Source organism: Rhopilema esculentum, chromosome 14, assembly GCF_057945365.1.
Source record: "Rhopilema esculentum isolate cy_ngs chromosome 14, ASM5794536v1, whole genome shotgun sequence".
In the NCBI taxonomy this organism is placed as follows: Eukaryota; Metazoa; Cnidaria; class Scyphozoa; order Rhizostomeae; family Rhizostomatidae; genus Rhopilema; species Rhopilema esculentum.
Genome location: NC_142828.1, coordinates 9,751,945 through 9,772,132, shown reverse-complemented (window position 1 = coordinate 9,772,132; position 20,188 = coordinate 9,751,945). Strand labels below are relative to the sequence as shown.

The 20,188-nt window shown below is 35.4% G+C and overlaps 2 protein-coding genes across 3 annotated transcripts; one reads left to right on the top strand and one right to left on the bottom strand.

The window, feature by feature from the left end:
* The first annotated feature begins 8 nt into the window (after positions 1-8).
* On the top strand, positions 9-19,777 carry LOC135696450 (protein FRA10AC1 homolog). 2 transcript variants are annotated; one of them, XM_065215843.2, is made up of 13 exons: positions 9-146; positions 1,919-1,964; positions 2,487-2,563; positions 3,750-3,794; positions 5,078-5,116; positions 5,505-5,589; positions 5,999-6,044; positions 6,674-6,732; positions 7,636-7,690; positions 10,068-10,110; positions 11,450-11,610; positions 12,894-12,978; positions 17,568-19,777. In XM_065215843.2, coding segments are annotated over exons 1-13 (786 nt in total). In that variant the 5' UTR covers positions 9-144; the 3' UTR covers positions 17,611-19,777. The 2 variants fall into 2 exon arrangements, with proteins under 2 accessions (XP_065071915.2, XP_065071914.2); XM_065215842.2 differs by lacking the exon at positions 9-146 and adding an exon at positions 155-1,318.
* On the bottom strand, positions 14,038-15,362 carry LOC148958571 (uncharacterized). The gene has a single exon (XM_089112509.1). The coding sequence runs from the start codon at positions 15,282-15,284 to the stop codon at positions 14,496-14,498; it is 789 nt and encodes a 262-aa protein (XP_088968635.1). The 5' UTR covers positions 15,285-15,362; the 3' UTR covers positions 14,038-14,495.
* Positions 19,778-20,188: the final 411 nt, after the last annotated feature.

The following is a 20,188-nucleotide window of genomic DNA, read 5'->3' as shown; positions in this document are numbered from 1 at the left end:
TCTTCGGCAACCTCGCTTTCAACCTGAACAATTTCTGTTTTTATATAAGGAAAGTATAAACAAGACAGAATTGTATTTATTAAAGATTGCAATACACCATTAAAGTGATTATTATTCACTGTTTTACACTTGCCCTAAGACAAAATGTAAGTTACTTTACTTTCATCTTATTTGAATGGCTTTAGTCAAACCTGACACATTTTCTCAGACTGTCTACTCTTTTACCATAGGAGAGTCTTTGGAGGTCCCCAAGCCGACTTTTGTTAATAAAATTAAGGTTAATATAACAGTAACGTAGGAGCCGTTTTTTGCAAATTCGGGGGAAATTGAATTGTATTTTTAAGGGAGGGGTGAGAAGTCCAAAATGGACTGACACAAACCAATCTGAGCAGATCAAGAGAAGCAAAATGTAAATAACGTGTTGAAAAAAATGACAGTAGGTCTTCATGCTGTGGTTAAATGAAAACTCCATTCTTTGGTAGGAAATCTAAGCACAGATTTAAGAGAAATAAAAAAAGGAAATCTAAGACCACAAGCTATAAATGACGATGAATGTTCCTGTATACTCTTAAAGAGAACCTCTTGGGCTTATTCATTTGAGATGTTTTTCAACATTGTTTATTTCATTACATTTTAATCTAGATCTTAAAGTTTGTAAAAATGAACATTCTCTTTCAAAACGAGAATCAAATTACTTGCTTCCGTGAAATAGCAAGGCAAATCAAAATCTGTTTTTGGTGTGCCCATTGGTTCCAGATTATAATAACTTTGTGGGTAGGTGTTTTGCACTGACTCACAGCATTAAAAACAGAGCCTCTACATATTGGTTGAGGCCAGCTGTTCACTTGTGTGCTGTACCTCTTTGCAGGTTTTTTAGTTCATCCATGGCCTGTCCTTTGCCTAAAGCACTCTAATCCGGTCTAAGGACATGGTGATGGCATGCCTAAGATGCGTGACCTAAAAAATTGGATATATTGGATTTAAATGTGAAAAAATTGATAAGTGATGGTGCACCTGGCATATATAGATGCTTTCTGTGCAACCATGGTGCAGGGCTGTTTGTGCAACCAGAATCTTGTCCCTGCTAGCCATACACTGCAAACTGGTTTTCACAGTCAAAGTGTTGTCTGTGGGAGACTTGTTAATATTAGGGATGTGACACCCTTAGAACCCCTCTTTTTTGCATCCATGCCAACATACAAAACTTTGTATCAAGTTAACATGGATAATAATTGAATATTGATGGCTTTCTCAGGCCTCTCAGTTTTAGGTATGTGATTGCTTGTCCGGGCCATGGCATGCACCCAGGTGAGACAAGGTGTGCATTTTGTGACATACCTCATTCTCAAAAATTAGGGATATTATGCACCTCATCCATATGTATTTAAGATTACTTTTTATCAGAAACATTGTCTTGTTGCTCCAGGAATCATTTATAAAGCATGGCATTCTTTATAGTAGGGAATTGCTTGACACAATATGCATGTTAAACAACAGAAAGCTATTTGTGCCAGTAGAGTGTGATGAAAGAACCACTCTGAATTGGGGTCATCACTGTTATCATTACAGGAAGTAATTTTTAGATTAAAAGCATATAAAAAGTCTAGATTCGCTTGTTCAGTACATTTATGTTATTATTGATTCATGTCTCTTTTGGGGGTGTTAATAACACATAAAAGTCAAGAGTTATTTAATTCATCAGTTAAAATCAAACGAAAAGTACTGATAGAGATATTAGCGTTTTTCTATGTGACTTGAAGTTATGATTCGGGTGCCTCAATAAAAGATATTGCTTTGAGACATGTGCTCAGCCAAGCACCTGGTGAAATTCTTTATGGAGAGGCCTACTTTCTTTATTAATTTACATTTTGTTAGATTCTCAATTTCACTTAAAGCAACAAATTATTTGTTTCTTTAGGGAGAAAAGAAACTACCACTTCCAACCTTTCATTGCAATGGATGCTGTATCCTTTTATTGTGGTGTCTTATATGCTGAAGAGATATCAACAAGCCATTAAGTCTGTTATATTTTATAGATGAGACAAAAGCCATAAAGTAGCTACTGAAACATCTCTTGATTTATGCCTTATATCTGATTGCATTTGCCATATTCAAGTCTTTCTATTTACAACATTGTTTTTAATAAACATCATGATAAATTTTAATAAACATGATAAACATTTTGATAAATTTTCCAACACAATTTCAAAAGGCTTGTACAATGTGGTAAGTACAATGTACTAATAAGTGGCAAGTTTAATTTTTTTGCAGTTTTTGTCAGTAGGTATTACTACTTTTTCCTTGAAATTAGATTTTTTCAAGAAATCTGAAGGCATATGTACTGATCACTCGTATTGATCTTAAACCAATCATGATTGATAGTTGAACCTCTTGGGCTTTTGGGTTATTTTTCATGTATTATTTATTACATATTCTGGACAGTGTTTTCTTATTTGGCGTATGCAGAATCCTTAACCTATTGCTAGTTTGCAAAGCACAAGAAACTGATCAACGATTATTTAAGATACTATGGTGGAAGCATGTCAGATTTTCAGAGATCAAGGTAATTCATTTTGTGTTTCAATGACCAGTTGACATTTCTGAATTGGTTTAACCTCCAAAAAAAGTTTTGCTATGGTCATGGTATCATTCTCTTGAACTTAATAAACGTAACACAAACTAAAAGACTGGTAATGTAGCTAACTTTTTCTACTAGCTGTGAATCCATTGCAATATAAAGAATTGCCTAACAACCATTGCAGGAAAGACGGCATTTTGTGGAAAAGGATTAAAATGTCAAAATGATGCTTTGTTTTTCCTGGCTAGAGTTATTGGGTTTCAGTCTTTCCTTTCATAACTGACAACATAAATTTTTATTTGCAAAAGAAGTAATACGTTAGTCTGGAAAAAGGAAATTGAAAGTTTAATAAATTAGGAGATTTGTTGATAGAACAGTTGTAAATAAAAGCAGGCTGAGACATCAGATTTAGAAGAGGTAGTTCTCATTTCTACAGGTAGATTGTTCAATAATTTTGCCCCCATATATCGAGTTGATTTCAAGCTGTACTGTGAAGTATTTGTCATAGTCAGGAAGAGATCACCACATGTTGATTGCCTTGTGGCGTGACAATGAATAGATGTATTAGGAAAAAAGAAGTTATGGAAATACATTGGAGTTAGCTTGTTGATTAATTCAAAAACAAAAGATAATAGTTTCAGTTTAAAAACATCTGAGATTCCCAGTAATTTTAAGTTTTCAAAAATAGGAAGAGAATGAGCAAGGAATACTTGATGTGATACAGCTCTAGCAGCTCTTTTTTGTAATTTGAATAATGGCTCAACATGTGAATCTATTATCTTGTCCGTTGTGAGTTTGTCCCCAAACAATAATACCATATTGTAAGAAGGACATAAACAAAGCATTATAAATTGATATTAATGTAACTGTTGGAAGGAGGTTCCTAATCCTGAAAAGAATACCACAGGTTCTTGCCAGTCTTAATAAAATAGTTCAGCAAGATGATATTTTCAATGAAGGTGTTCATCCAAGAGAAGTCCTACGAATTTGCTGTAATGCTCTGCTTTGACATTAAACTGTGTTGAGTCAGATGATCCTGGATGGTTACTTTTCTAGCTCTCTATTGTGGGCATGCACACAGCCACGATCCATCTAGTTATGATTGTATGCAACTCAACCATATACTCCAGTATTGCGAGATCCAAAAGATTCACATGATTTTATTTTTTAGGGAAAACTATAAAACAGATCATGATGTCATTAAAGAGAACCACAGGTACTGATTTCAAAGAGATGTTATGTTACCCTCCAACTTTACATAATGATCTAATTTTTTTAGACTAATGCTTATCTATCAATCCTGCAAGGAGAATCCAGCTTCAACACAAATATTTTTGACCAATCTGAGCTCGAAAGGAGGAGAAATCTTAGACACTAGAACAACATTTTGCTCATTATACCCTTAAAGAGGATAACTGGCTAGCTGTCCAAATTAAGAATAAAGTTGACAGTGATATTTATGGAACAGGATCAGGGTGGTGATGATTGAAATGTGAAATAAAGGGATTGTTTAGAGTACTATTCTCATTTGTTTATGCTGTCAATTGGTCAATTTGAAAATTGACCTCTTTTAAATGCCATGCTTTTCTAGTTAGCTCTAGGTCAATATGTTTTCTCCTTAAAACAAAAAAGCAAGGAGTAGTAATCGACCAACCTTTGGGTTTAACAAAGGGATCCTCTACTGTTCAGTGTCTTCTAGCCTACTTATGACTCATATCATATGATTCAATGCACTGGACCTGTTAGCTGAAGAAGGAGCTGTAACTACACAAGGGCTTCACGCCCCTCAAAAGATTATAAAATTCAATTTTTTACAATGAATAATTTGTTCCTATTGTCATCAATTTACCCTTAAAAATAGGTATATCCTTCTACAGTAAGGATTGATAACAACCAAGAACTGCACTAGTCACTAATCCTTGTTTATTTTTTCTTTGAATATCTGCAATAAGCTTCTTTTTGGTATTAAAATTCTGAAATAAATTTTTGGCAGAAAGGACTTTTACTGAAATACAAATGCATTTAGATATTTTTCCCTAATTTAAATACTCTAAATTCAAAAATGATCACTGGATTAAACGAACATTGAAGAAACTATAATTCTTTAAATGCTGTCTTCATTGGAGAATGAAAAAGTTGCAATGAATGTCATTCAACAGCACTATACTGAGTGATAATGAATGTGCTGAGTACTGCAAAGCTGAACCCTTGAAAATATGGGTCTAGGTGACTTTGGGTGGTCTGATGTAGTTCAGTTGTTTAGCACTCCTGCACACCAACTTACGTTTATTTCTGATTTTGGCTCCTTGTGCAAAAAATTTCCAATTGCCAGAAAACCTCAGTTTTGGTAGTGGGTTTAAGTTTAGCCCAATTTCAAGTTCAGTTTTTTTTTCAACAACAGAATGGTATTCAACTTCAAGAAATTTATCATATCTTGTTGAACGTCTATTAAAAAACATTTCCTTTCTTACTCTCATCAAGTTTGTTTTATTTCTTTAGATTTGTTTGGGAAGATGAGGATGAAGAAGATAATTCTTGGTACACATTTCTTTTGTTAACATAGGCATGTTTTTCCAGTGCATTATTTTATGTGACTACTTGCAAGGGCTACCAGAGACAAGAATTCATCATGAAATGGAAGCTTCAATCTTTATTTATTTCACAATGTGTTTTTATGTACTTCTTGTCATATATTTTATACTTTATCATATGTTTAACAATGCCAACAACTTTTTGAGAAATTCTCAATAAATAACACTTTATCAGTCACATAAAATTGTAGTAACCTTAGTATGTTATCTATATTTGCATCATTAAGCAACACCAAAAAAAGTTTAAGCCCTTGTATCTTTGATAATGTTAACTTTTATGTTTAGAGCCTTTATATTTCTCGTGATTAGAATTATTGATCCGTTTTTCATTGCAGGGGAAAATCTTTAGCAAAAAAATATTATGACAAACTATTTAAAGAATATTGCATATCAGATTTGAGCAGGTACAAAGAGAATAAGGTATTTTATCAAATGTTGTTGCTAACCAAAACATTTTGATTCCCTCTAAATTGATTCGTTTATATAAAACTTCTCTATTTAAAACACACTGCCAAAGTATTGTTATAAAGTAATGCTGTCACAAAAATCTTTTTAGAACCTATTATATTTGGATAACAAATGTGTTTTAGATATTTGCTGAGATTTCCTCACAAAAACATTGACCTCCTTGTAATTTGGTCTCTATTCATAGCTATATGTTCTAAATTTCCAATCGTTTATTGGCCATATCTGATCTGATTAAGGACAGTTCAACATATTCCGTATTCCCTATATTTAGTGGTATCTCAAGACAAGCAATAAGTCATTATCAATTGATTTTTTTTAAATTGACCTCAAACATTTGAGCGTTATCGTATTTGTCTTTTAGTTTGCAATGAGATGGAGGACAGAAAAAGAGGTTATGGATGGGAAAGGTTTGGCTTGGGTTTTTCTTTTTTTATCTTTATCATATTTCCTAATTCGGCTCAATGCACTAGTTACAATTAAGTGGCTAATGAGATGCAATGATGCCTTTTGTTTCCGAATCGTTGTAATAGCTTTTTCATATCACCAATACCAAACTGAACATAGGTTTTTTGGAGGGGGCGGGGGGGCTTAAAACATGTAGAAGGTCAGGAGAAATTCCGAGTAAAACCGAATTTATAGCCTAGGAAATCACGTATAATTACGAAAATATTTATGAGAGTTCCAAACCAGAAGTCACGAGAACGCATCTGACAACTGTAATCTATATAACAAAACTTAGCAAAAGAACTTTGTTATAAGCATTCTTTTAGCGCGTTTTTCGCTTCCAAGACTGTTTGTCATATGGTAACATAATACCAAGCACCGTTTGTGTTCTGTGCACTATTTATCACGTTATGAAACCATTTGTCAAGATTTTCGACGTTGTCACCTTTTCTACCATTTGTCAATACTAAATCTTGTCAACAGAGTTTGAAAAAGCAGATTTGCTCCTAGTTAGTAAAATGTAAGTGAAATAATTTAATATTTTGTATAGTTGGAAAGCTTGAATTATTTGCTTTCTCCTGTTCGTGATTAGGGCAATTCATTTGCGGGGGTAGAAAATGTGACATACAGGAGGAGCTTCAAAGCTGGGAGGTGAGACATTTTTTCATTACCTTTTCATGAATCACAGGGATCTTTTTATTATTATCTTTAAAGAATCTCCGCTTATTTTTGCCCATTATCTTTCTGCTCCAAACACGTTGGAAGCAATCAATTTATTTGACTAAATCGTATGTCTTTCATTGTTTCAATAATTTATATCTTTCATTGTTTCAATCAAGTCTTTAGGTTAAGTCGTATTTAACTGGCGATTTTTGGCTAATAAATTTTTTTATTCCAGGAGAGAGCTTATTCGTGTTAAGTAATTAACCCAAATTATTACAAACATGTTTTCGATGTCATTTGCGACTTTTCTTTATCCTTTAAAAGAGATTAATGGGGTGTTAATATGTTAAAACCTTGCATCAATTAAGATCACATAAACAGTTGACAGAATTTTTTTCGTTCTTGAAAGTGGTTTAAAACTTAGTTATGGCCTGTACGTTACTTTGAAGTATAGAATATGTAGAAATTTGGATGACCATTCTCAATCTATGTAGGCCTGGCAGTAGTTAGGGCTTTGCATTTCTGGGAGGTTTTCAGGGTTTTCTTGCATCATCGAGAAAGGTGTTTTGCTGCATGCGGTAGTTGGTTGTCTGAAATATGGTGCTTTTTGCGTTACATAATAATCGAATGAACAATTTGAGATTGAGGAAAAAACCATATAATCCTAGAGCCATTGTAAAGGTCTATTGAGGAGAAAAATACTGAAATATTTTAGAGAAACGATCAGGATCATTAGATAGGTCCTCGTGTTTATCAGTCCAAAAAACCAGGGTTTACCAACATTTTTAGATGTTGACTTTCAAAAGTTGGCAAACTAGGTAATGTTACGTCATGACAGCCAATCAAGAGATGCTTGTTATGTGTACTGAACGTTTTCGTTTTTGGTTTCAGGTCAATTTTGGATACGTTGAGCATGACATGAAGAAAAACGCCCTAGTGAAATTAAGTAAGGAAATCCTAGCAGATTGTAAATGTTTCTTGTCGTACAATGAATCCTTGATGTTTTATTTGCTAAGCTGTGTCAAGGGATAAATGTGTTTACAAAAACTGCTTGATATTACTAAGTATCCGTGCGTTCTTTGTTGATGCATCGTAGACAAAAAGAAGAATGGGAGTTTGAAGACATTTCTATAAATCAATCATTGAAACCTTCGGTTTTTATTGACTCTGCCTGAAGAAATCAAGCTTGTTTGATTTTTATTAATCCTTTTAAGAATGATAGTTTAAACAAAAAAATCAATCTATAGCTGGTTAATGTATTAAAGATTTATCTCGGGCAATCCTTTTATGTGCGGAGTAAAATGTTTAATTGAAGGATATTATTAAACATTTGATTTTAATGTTTAGATTTTTTAATTTAATTTTATTAATGCAAATGAGGCAAAAGTAGGAGGTGAGGCAGAGCTGGCCTTTTAATTTAAATCTGTTTTCTTCGATAGACTAAATCTATCGTTTGTACAGTTTTTACTAAGGCTATTTATACTTTTAATTGGAAATGTCATCATGTGCTGTTCTGCTGCAAAATAATAAATTTTAGTTAAGGTTATCTTGATTTTTGTACGCCATTAATGGTTTTCACAAGATCTGGAGACTTTTAATGGAGGTACACGGGTTGTGAATTTGCTTGTTATGCAAAGATCGTTTTTCACGAGCAAACCTTTATCAATTTCTAAGCGGATCTAGCTATTTGTTTTCTAACCCTTTTTTACCTTAAACGAAAAACTACAAATTATTTGCTCTAAAGACAATATGGTTTTATAATTTGTTCAGAAAATTCTGTTTTTACTAGAAAATAAAATATCGGCAACTTTCAATCTTCTTGTTCTCAAAACTTTAGTGATTCGCCTATTTAGGCTCTGTTTCAAGCGCCTGACACACTTTCGAACGTTATTCTAGTTTTTTGTTATCCCTTCAATCTTCCTAACCTTTCAGATCATTTCATTACTGTTTCGTAACATTTAATTTTTTTACTGACGGAATATAAATACTTTTTATCGCTGTTTGAATCTTCAAAACTTCAAAGTAGTTGTCCTTTGCACCTGACTGAAACAGTATAAACAGGTGCAAACTGAATTTAGTTTGGAGATGAAGAAAGAATACCGAAATCTCTTTTGAGAAGAAGTTTGCAGCTGCTGTAAATACTAAAACATCCTTGCTTTAATCAAACAAGTTGCACTGTTTTATATTAAAATGGTTTCTTGAAAAGGCACGGAGAATGCTTTGTATGCTTAAAGTTGTTTTCAAGTAATTTTGAAGTAATTTGATGCATGAAATCTCTAATAAACAATATCACTTGACTTGGAAAAAAATCGTTGATATGTCACCTTGGTCTTCGCTTTTAAAGTTTATTATGGCTAAGGTTTGACCAAGGATGAATCAACTAAGCTATTCGTGAGCAAATTTATGGAGCAAGGCTTTAATATAATAAGCGTTGTGTACAATAATGAAATTCAGTGGGAGAGCATCTAACTTATATCTGTGAGTGCAAATGACAGTTGTTGCAAGGAGGTATCCATTTTCAACAGGTAGCATTTTCCAAAAAGATTAATTTTTGGAACAGCATTGTCTATTGTTTGAAGATGCCCTCTGTAAGGGGTGTCGGTTATTTGATTACCTTGTAGGAAGCTGTCTGTGGTAAGTCGAGGTGTCCGTAATTGGGAGATGTCGGTTTTTGGGAGGAATTCGTTGCAGGGATATGTCTATTGAAGGACGTATTTGGTATAAAGAGGTGTCCGTTGTAGAGAGATGTCAGTTGAAAGAAGGTGTCCGGTTAAGGAACTGTCCGTTTTGGGAGGAATTTGTTGCAGGGATATGTCTAGTAAGGGACGTATTTGGTATAAAGAGGTGTCCATTGTTGAGAGATGTCAGTTGAAAGAAGGTGTCCGGTTAGGGAACTGTCCGTTTTTGGGAGGAATTTGTTGCAGGGATATGTCTATCAAGGGACATATTTAATGTAAAGAAATGTCCGTTGTAGAGAGATGTACCCTTAGGTAAGTGTCCTTTTTAGGGAGACGTCCGTTTTGGGGAAATGTCCTTTGTTAGGAACTGTTGGTTGCGGTTGTTCCGGTTTTCATTGAAGGATGGAAATTTTTCGGGTACCCGTTGATGGGAGCTTTAATGGATAGAAAGTTTTCCTTTAGTGAAATTTTGATATAATACACCCAGTCAAAATCTCCGGTGTTGTCTTTAACGTCTTTCAGTACACAATTATACGGTTTTTATTATTTTGCTTATTCATAAAAACCTGAATGTATAATGCAAGCTTTCCTTGCCTGATGTTTATTTGCACGAATGCTACTTACACGAAACTTCCTTTTCTTTAGGGCTGTGCCCCAGCTGTTCTGCAAAATTAAACTTCCACCAAAAGTAAGTTTAATTTCTCTAACATATGCAGCATGTTTGCCTATTTCTTTAATGCTTAGTCAAAGATTCTTTCCAGTTTCTTGAGAGTTCAATATCCATTTAAAAATTTATGTGTGAACCAATAACATGATTTGGTTTTGCTTTAAGCATCCAAAAGACTTTATTAATTGGTTGAAAAAATTTATTTGTCCGAAATTTTAGAAATATGTCCTGAAATATTTTCGCCGATGTTTATTGTCCGAAATTTGATCCCCTAAAAATTTTGCACTTAATGTAGACAAAGAGTTTGTTTTATCGCTCGAGCAGTAGATTAAGTATACGTTGGAGGTCGTCTTTATACTAATGATCATAGGGACTAGATTCAACATCTTGCACGAATTAGTTATGCGTTGTATTTCCGTTCTTCTTGCTCCTGGAAAGATTTTGTCTTGAGATAAAAAGTAAATGTTTTTATGAAATTGAAAGGAACATGCTTGCGTTACAAAGAAACAAAACCTTCTAGGTGTGATTTTTTCAGAATATTTTGCTCAGTTCCTTTACTCTTTGTGAAGGAAATTTTATGATGAAATTATGAACACATATGTGCATTTGCTTAGAATGCGAAAAATTTTCTGCCTAATGTATAGTTCTTACACTTTTTGCTTAGCCATTTCTGCAGTTATATACCTGTGAAACAATCACACCGTTTGCCCAACTTAAAGAACTGGGGCAAGAATTGCGGTGGATAATCTAAGTTATCAAGACAAGACCTTCTCTGAACTGGTTAGATTTTCAGGTATTTCTCATTTGCACCTGAATTCTCAGCCTCCATCCTCCAGCTAATAGGCCACATGGATGGCGAAAAAGATTATCGTCCACTCGTTTTTTTCTATAAGAAGCAAAAGTCAACGTTGTGTACTCCAGTTTCACAAGGCTTTGGGAAGTTTTAATCCTCGTGGTTTTATGTTAGTTTCTTGCTATTATGCAAAAATCATAGGTTCTGCTTTTAATTTTGCATATTAGAAAATTTCCCAACAGAAGCTTGAAAAGAAAGGGTTTGGTGCTGCAAACAGTGAAACTCTTCGTATTGTTTTCAAATGCTTGTGACATTTTTGTCAATAAATTCGCTTCCGTTCTAATGCTGTACTTAGATGAAAGAAAGGTATTTTTATCTGCCAGCCAGCCAATCATATTGATGAATTCTTATAAAATTACTGAATTCTGGACTTTTTCAAAATTCATTTGTTTGTTATTTTCTTTTGCTTCGAGTACTCAAGTTTCTTACTTTTTTAATGGTCTAGTACGCGTTCCTTATAACAAATTGCTTATAAAAAATTGAAAATAATAATTGTGATTTTTTTAGACGTAAGATCGCAGAGAGAAAAAGACAGAAAACCGAACCTGAAAAACAAAGGAAAAGAGAAAAGAAGAAAAAGAAGAGTAAAACTAAAAAAGCCAAAAGACGAAGGAAAAGTTCCAGCTCTTCTGACGAAACAAGCGGAGAAGAAAAAGAGGATGATAAGGGTCTAGAATTTTGTATTTGCTTTGGTTTTTTCATTTTGATAAGATAGTACTGAGTGGGATTGTTAGAGCGTTTTTTGAAAAGAAATAGGTGCATTATGGTGCCCGAGAGGCTTGAGTTGGAAAGTCAAATCGATTGTTTCCTACTTGGTTGTCGACTGGATTTTTTTCAGTGACTTTTTTTGCTGAATTGATTGGCAAACATTTTATCACCATATCGTAGGAAATTGTTTTGATAATCTATTGGCTTAGGCTTTTTACCTACATGGAGAGATACAAGGTCACATATCATCTATTTGCAAACTTACCTTAAAATGGGACACTGAATCTGTGCCAAGATCACGGGGAGAAAGGAAGCTTAAACGCCAAAAGGGCACCTTCACACATATAGAAATTTTCAACAGAAAGTTTACAGCTTTCGCAGAACTTTGCCACATTACAGAATTAAGTAAAGCAATAGATTTCAACTTTTTTGTACGGTCAAAGCGTAGTCAAGGAACCATCATTGAAGGATGCCAAAGTGGCAAGATATTTTGTTTGCTGTTTTTAAGAACTTCAGTGATCCCTTTATGGACCTGGTTTAGACAAGAATGGGGGATACCTGGACAATCATTACATTATTACGTAGTATATGTGGATAAAGTTCTTTCAACTACTAGCCACCTGATACTTACATTAAGACGCAAGACTCGCATTAGCAACATTTAACATCTTTATCTATGCTACTTAACAAACCAGCTAGCACCAATCTGCACTTACGTTCGAAAAGTATTCCATCACCCTCCACAAAATGGCAGCATTGCTGTCAAATTTCTTTAGCTAACCGAAATTCAAATAGCAAGTTAAATAAATGTTTCAAGATTACTGTTTGGGTGGAAAATAATGGAAAATTCATCAAGGTATAGTAATGAAAATGAAAAACTAAGAAAATAGGCCTGTTTTCTTCTTATTTTCAAGCCATATGGGTTTTTGTATCTGTCTTTCTTTCACTATTGCTAAAGCCATCATGCTTTGGCATTGGCTCATAACTCTCTGAAGGGCTACTATTTGTGTATACACATTCGAATAGAAAGATTGCCCCGTACTACTGAATATGGAATGATAAACTAAAAGAACTTTAGATTATTTTAAGTAGCACATTTTTATCGACAGGTCCTTCGGATAGCAGTAAAAGATTATTGAAACCATTGCTTTCATGTCATTCTGGAATTTCATACTGGAATGTCCAATCCAACATCATAAAATTTATAATAAAATTTTGTGATCACGTTGGTTTTCTGTTTCAGAAGTGACATCTAGCAAATCAGTTGAAGAAGAACAGACAACAGCAATTTGGAGTCAACCTGCTGAGCAATCAGTTGAAAAATCGAGGTAGTTTGATTTTTTCTGACATGTGGTTTTGTTGCTGAAATAGCCTAAGAGTTATGCAGCAATCTTTGGTTTGTAAAGCTCGTCACTGGCCAAACTTTCATCGCCATTAGCTGTTGGGTACCACGTGTTCTCTGCACCTACTGGTCTTTGTGATCTTTGGTATGGAAGCAACAAAATCCATATCTCTATATGGAAATTTTTTCAAATTTTCTTGTTGTTTACTTTTAAAAGCAATGGATCAAAAATTGAGCTATCGGGTATTCGTGATCAAAATTTGTGGTGTGTTGCTTCTGAAAAGTGAGGCTTAGTGGATGATATTTTGAAGTCAGTTAAAGATAGGGTCACATACCTTTGTATTATGTCCAATAATCGAAAATACTTGAAAATGGCTCATGTTTTTGTCAAAAGTAAAAACGGAAGTGAGATGAAAATTTTCATCCTCTTGCAAGAAATCATGAATTATCAATCATCTTTTGAGTGAAACATGCTTCTAGGCCCTTATCTCTTTTTTGTTTCGAGGTACTTAGGCCTATCTGGTCTCTAACCTGATTATTTTTTCTTTTCCTGCCTGAATCGAACCGGAGGCTCAGACCGGTACGTGTGTACCAACTCTGGTGAGAGGCAACAGTTTCGTCCCCTTCCAACGTTGTTTTACGGAGTTTTCAAATTGCTTCCTGGTTGATACTTATGATAGGGAATTCTTCGCATGGGAGAGGAAGGGTCCGGCGTCGGAATCAGGTAACGTTCCGGAGAAATGCTTTAGCTACAATGACTCGGTTGTTTTGCAAGGACTGTAGGCAAACCGGAATTCGAAACCTCTGACATTAGATCCCAGTATGTAAACAGGTCTCTCGCCACAGTTTGGTTGATATTTGTATAGCAACAAGTATGTCGCCAGGGTTAAGGAAGATACAAACAGAACCAAAGTTTATCAAATAGACGATTAATTTATGATAATTGCAACTAGTCCGTGTATTCTGCCACTGTTCAAGTCTTGCCAACACCGGAACATTTCTTGCCCTTTCTTGAAACTAACTGAAGTTTAAGGTTTGTGGATAAAAATGGCTTAAAATCAGGTTCTGTTAACGGATTTTGTCCTGAGAAGTAAATAATCCCGTATGACTTTGATTTTCTGGCTTGAAATGTTTAGCAAGGCTTCAAGTATCAATAATAATATCGATAAATAACCGAAACTAGGGCCAGAAAATTTGGTTGCTTGTAGATGGAAACTCTCTGCTACCTGTGAAGTAAGTTTTTCCCTGTTATGTCCATCTATTTTATTGCTGTCTTTGAATATCCGCTTCCACTCGTACGTTTAAATGTATCCAAAGAGCCGTTAATATCTTACCTTCCCTTTAGGTCTGCTTTTCAGCGTTCTCCAAATACCGTTTGATAAAGTTTTATTTCTTTTCAAAAATAACTTGACTATTATACGGTTTGAATTATAAAATATTATAGTCATGCATACGAGAAACCTGAAAATATTTTCGAGAAATTGTTTGCAACATTTGTGCTAGTTAATGTCTTGCACCAAGCCACTGGTCAATAACTGCCTGCATTTCCTTGTATATGATCTGCCCTATTAGATCATAACCTTTTGGGCTCAAATGAACACCGTCATCCCACAAGGCTCTATTCTTTCTCCTAGGAATTTTTGTTGCAATGTCTACAAATATCGATTTTGTTTTGTTTTGTTTGACGAAATCGTACATTTCTTTGTTTACAGAGCGTCGCAATAGCGAAACGCTTCCATTTGCGCCTCGTTCGTCGATAGCAGTTTCTGGTATGCTCAATACCGCTGATTGAATTCCTTTGTAGTGACAATACAAGTGGAGCGTCTGCAAATCATTTAAGATTCCAAAGGCCTCGGCCTCAATTTGCAAACCATCTGCAGCATTTTTATCAAGATCTAGCAAATCGTTTGTTCCGGCAAGGATTATAACATAATCTGGTCTATGTGTTGAAATAATTTCCTTCAATCGTTTTTTCATCGTCTTTCTCAACCTTTCTCCACTCACTCCATGATTTTGTACCGCAATTTTCATGGTTGACCGTACACCTAGAATTCGCTCGTTTATAAGTCTTTGCAGCTCACCGGTATACGGATGAAATTGTCGAGAATTAGGCCAGTCATAGAGGCCTTCTGTTAAGCTGTCACCAAAGGCTGCTATTATCTTCGAATTTCGGCTGCTGCCAAATTTCGGTGCAAGGAGGGCTTGAAACTGCACGATATATGAGCGATAAGCAGCAATAATCAATAGAAATCCGACAAGAATCAGCCAAAATAAAAAAGGAAATCTCTGCATCGTTTAGCAGATCAAATTTAGGCCATGTCACCAGTTGCTCGTTTGATTACTGACAGGTGCTAGCATGGTCGCTGTACGTGACAACAAGCCATATGTTGCTAGGAGATTAACATCGTAATAATAATCAAGGAGAGGAAAATACAATTGTCTAAACTGCAACATGAACAATGAAGCTGGATTTTCAAAGCACTAAAGTGATAAAGCTGTCCTTCTTTTATCTTTTTAAGCTCAAGGGCCTAAATAGATTCCTTCTGAAATCGAAGATTGCAGATTGCAGAAATGATCAATATGTTAGCAGGTTTGATAACTTGTCGGCCACTAGATTACATCACGTTAGCACTCAGAATTGGCAAATAAAATATCTGATTCATGTTCTAGAAAAGAATTTCATGTTAAATTAAAGTTGATATTATGTTAATTTCATTCAGTTCTAATTAAGCCCAAATCGTATATTCTCTTTAGGTAGCAACAATTTTATGGTCGTTATGTTTTGATAAGCTCGAAGCATGAAGACAGTATTCGGGAGAACAAAACATTGTTGCAAGAGAGTTAGGCCTCCATCTACAAATCGAAGCCGCACCAGAAATGGCCGTCACACATAGGCCTGAAACAATGGAAGATCACCTTTGTTTCTTTATGCCTCAAGGAATCTACAGCCTAATCTTACCCTGGGCACAAAAGCCTCTACGAAGTAGAGTAAAAACTCCCACATTTTACTCTAAATTGCTCTCTGCGTTTACTTCTTTACTTTTTAGAAGCTCTTTTCTACTTGTGCTCTTCTAATTGTACTAAGAATAACCTTACTTAGGTCATCCGGCCCTAAACGCAACATTTTAGTTTATAAAGGAATATCTTACATATTTCAAGTCTTGAGAAACTGTTTCTTGAAATTCTAGAAGATTTCATTTCGGTGATGGAACCTCAGATGTCCATATTTGATTAACATCGATCCTTTCTCATATCCACTTTTCTGCCTTTGTGGTTTTCGAGGGTGGGACTGCCATCCTAAGTTCTTTATGGAAACTATCAACATGCATCGGTGTCAAATCTGCTTTATGCGTCCTGAAAATATTTTCAACTATCGTCATTCAAATTTTTCTCGTCCAAAGGCGCTGTAGTATATAACTTATCCCCATATCATCCATGGCACACAGCAAATCACTCAATGCAAATGGACAGGACAGAGATATGTTTACAACGCTGCAAAGTCCTTTGGGGCGTTTCCATTGCAAGGCCTCCGATGAAAGGGGGAGGGGCGGGGGGGGGGGGGGGGGCCATGACCCCCCCTTTTTTGCAAAACAATAGAGCTTTTTTAAACATCTTTTGTTATGATTGTTAAAATCTCCTTTGGCCCCTCCACCACTTTCCAACCTGCGTCGGAGCCCATGCATTGACGAACTTCAAAGATAAACTCTCTGTTTTGATCCAATCTAAGCTTGCCAAAAACCGAGTACAAATCTTTCACCGAAAGGCTTCTGACCGAACATTTTTTGATATCTTGTTTACGAAGTCTTTCAAAATCCTCTTAAAACTTCTTTAGAGGTATAAATACGTCAAAGCTTAATAGTTATATGATTCTGTATGGACTGTTCGTATGAAAAACAAGGCTAACTGGGGTCTTACGTTTTTAGCTGTACGATTTAACGGAGTGAAAATCCAAATGGCTCGCAGTATTAAAAACACTGTCAGAGACTCCGAATCATATTTCAGTCTATGTTCACAAGATTACCAATGTCGGCGTGAAAGGTCTCTTTTATGAGAATTGAAAGCTTGAGAACACATTGCTTTTTAGTATAAGTTTTAAATCGGAATTTTGTGAGATGCAAATCAATCGATTCAACTGCTGCGCTTAAGTCCGACATTTGAGCCCACAAGATTGGAAACGAACAGAGATGCCTACAATCAGTGTTGGCAACAGGAATGAAATCATCCTATAAGCAATATAAAGAAAACTGCCTTTTTGTATGCTGAGGGTAAACCTTAAGCTGCCTTTCTCGTCAGCTTTTGCTAAATGGAGTCTGTAAAATAGAAGCTTATGCTGGATTCCAATGATACCGGCAATAGTTTCATTTCGCGGGCAGTTCGTCAAGGAACCAAACATCAAGTCCAAGGGTTTGTCATGGCTTTGCAATTAGTATGTTTGCGTTGAAATTGACGGAACTAGGAACTCTTCTTCACTACCTGCGGTTTATGCTTCTATTTTTCTGCCATAGTAAATCTTAGGGGAAAGTTTGCAATCGCAAAAACAAGAAGTACTAATGATATAATTTATTTCTGCTTTAGGGAAGAAGAACTTGAAGATTATTTGGATGATCTATTCTTTTAACTGATGGCTGCCTGTAACTACGTGACGGTCTCAAAGAAACATGGTAATGTAGTGACAAGTACATTTATAAGCCTCATTTTGACATCGAGGGCGTAACTGTAAAGCAGGTTCTCCATTCTGGAAAGCACCTTTGCCTTTTCCGAAAGGTAATACGGAAAAACGTTTGATTAGATCGAACATTAGAGTGGCCTACATTCTTTAACAGAACACATTAAACTTCTGTTTCTTGTTAGTGTTTGTGATATATTGCTGTAGCCAGATATTGCCAAACTCATTGCTTTACCGTTTGTTAAGATTCTTATGAAGGATAATGCTTGGCTCGTTTTTATCCTATGTAAATATTTTGGTAATGACTGGTTTCTAAATGTGGAACAGGCAAGATTTTGAATTTTTTCTTTTTGATAATCAAGACTTTTTCTTCGAAAGCTATTTCCCATAAATTGACGCTGTGATGAAGCACAAGTAGTAGCCATGGTCATGTTTGGAAAATGTGTTTAATGCCACACTCGCCGTATTATGTTCTATGTTGCAGGTAATACATAGAATAATTCACGTATGGTAAGAACGTAACAGAACATTCAGCAAAGCCTATATCTAAAGCATGGCTCTCTCTAACGTTGGCATCTATTAATTATGCTAATGCATGGGTAATTATTAATCAAAACAAAACACTGCCTAGACTTTGCGAAAGACCTTGTAGACTTATTCAAGAATATTTGTAGCTGTGAAAAAGCCCCTCCAGTTCCTATGATTGTTTTTCCTTTCGGGCTCCCCCTGCATGAAATAGTCGTGACATGCAGCAATTGCAACGCGATAGGCCTTCTTAAGTTGGTCGGTCACATATTTGTTTTTGGGCTAGTTATCTGTCAAGGAAACACGTCGATATTATAATTTTTTCCAACCCTTGATCTTTGTGATAAATAGCTGTTGTGTAATAAGAGAGGTCGTCCTTGAACCTATAATCATATACAGCGTAAGAAAGCTGGGCGGTTTACGGAAGGAATTGTCAGGTCGCCTATATAGTCTTCATCACTGCAACAATGTGGTAGAAAAACCAATGCTATTGAGATAAACAGGATTTAAAGACGTATAGTGAGAATTAGAAAAGGAGATTCAAACATGAATATACCAACGCATAGCACAGCAGGAAAAAACGATTATAAAGTGGGAAATTGATGACGTCGCAAAAACACTTTAAGAATTTTTTCAACTTTGATGACCTAACCTTCCTCTAAATGTGCCAATAAGTTAAATCTTTCATAGATTGACTGGATACCGTAAATTCTCGAATTCCCCTTCCCCCCTCCTCGAAAAACCCTCACCCTTCTCGCGTTGGACCCCACCATAGAACTACAAATTTTCAATAAGCCCCCCTCGAATAAGCTCCAACTGCTACCGTAACTCCTCGAATAGGCCCCCTTGATTTGTTTTTTTTTCATCTGATGTTTTCTTTGGCGTTTTATTGAATTACCAAAAAAATTCATACTTTTGGTAATAATTGATTAAATGTTCATAAAGAAATTTCTAGAGGGCTAATTCGAGGAATTGTGGTATGAGTTAATGAGCAAGGGTAGTTCCCCCAACCAATCCCTGTTACTTTGTCTTGGTTGTAGCATTTATCAACGAGATCAAAACAACAAACGAGGTCAAAACAGCAGTAACCAATTAAAGTAACCGATTAGGAAAACCACAGCCTTTTACTGGCAATGCTATACCATATCAAATGCTATGATTTTTAGGATTTGTTTAATTTCAGTGTCAGCAAATACAAACTAAATTGCATTGGCTATGCTAAACAACTTGCCAATTGTAGAAGCTCTAGGTCTAAAACAAGTCTATGTATCAGTATATTGTTTCTACAGAGATATTTTTAAGGTATGAAGGCTTACATAGACTCGAGCGTACGCCTCAGCTTTTACTACTGCTGATCACGGCCTCGACTCTGCAATGACTTTTTTCTTTTTGCTGTTTTCAACTTTTATCATTCCTTTGATTTGCTGCCCTAATCTTTATGGAAAGGAGAAATTTTACTTTCTTTTGCTTGTGGTATTCCCCAGGGCCCGCGCCACGAATTTGAAAGTGGGGGTGGCCAAGGCTGAAAAAGTTGGGGGCCAAGGCTTTGAACCACTTTCTTCGCATAAGGGACATATCGCGCCCCCCCAACCGCCCCCCCAACCGTTAATATTATATTCATAATTCAACCATTAGCATAATCATTTTGCTTTTTGGTGCTTTATATGTTTCTAAATGTCAAATTTTCGTCTTTCCGAAAGTCGGACTATTTTGTTCGGTCATTATCACAGGCTTAGTCTTTATCATAGGTTTTGATCTTTATCCTGGCTACAAAAACACTAAGCCTAGGCTTCGCTATTCACTTATGATAAATAAACAACGGTAAAGACTTCATGTAAAGCACACTGAATTTCATCGAAGATTAATTTCGTTTACTACTATTGTTATTTTAGACGAAATCCATAACGCGACTTTTTCCAGCTAGTAGAGTCTCCATATCTCCTTTCATTATTTCATTTCATTTCCTCCTTTTTCATTTCAAATTCTTGATACATGAAAGCCCCAT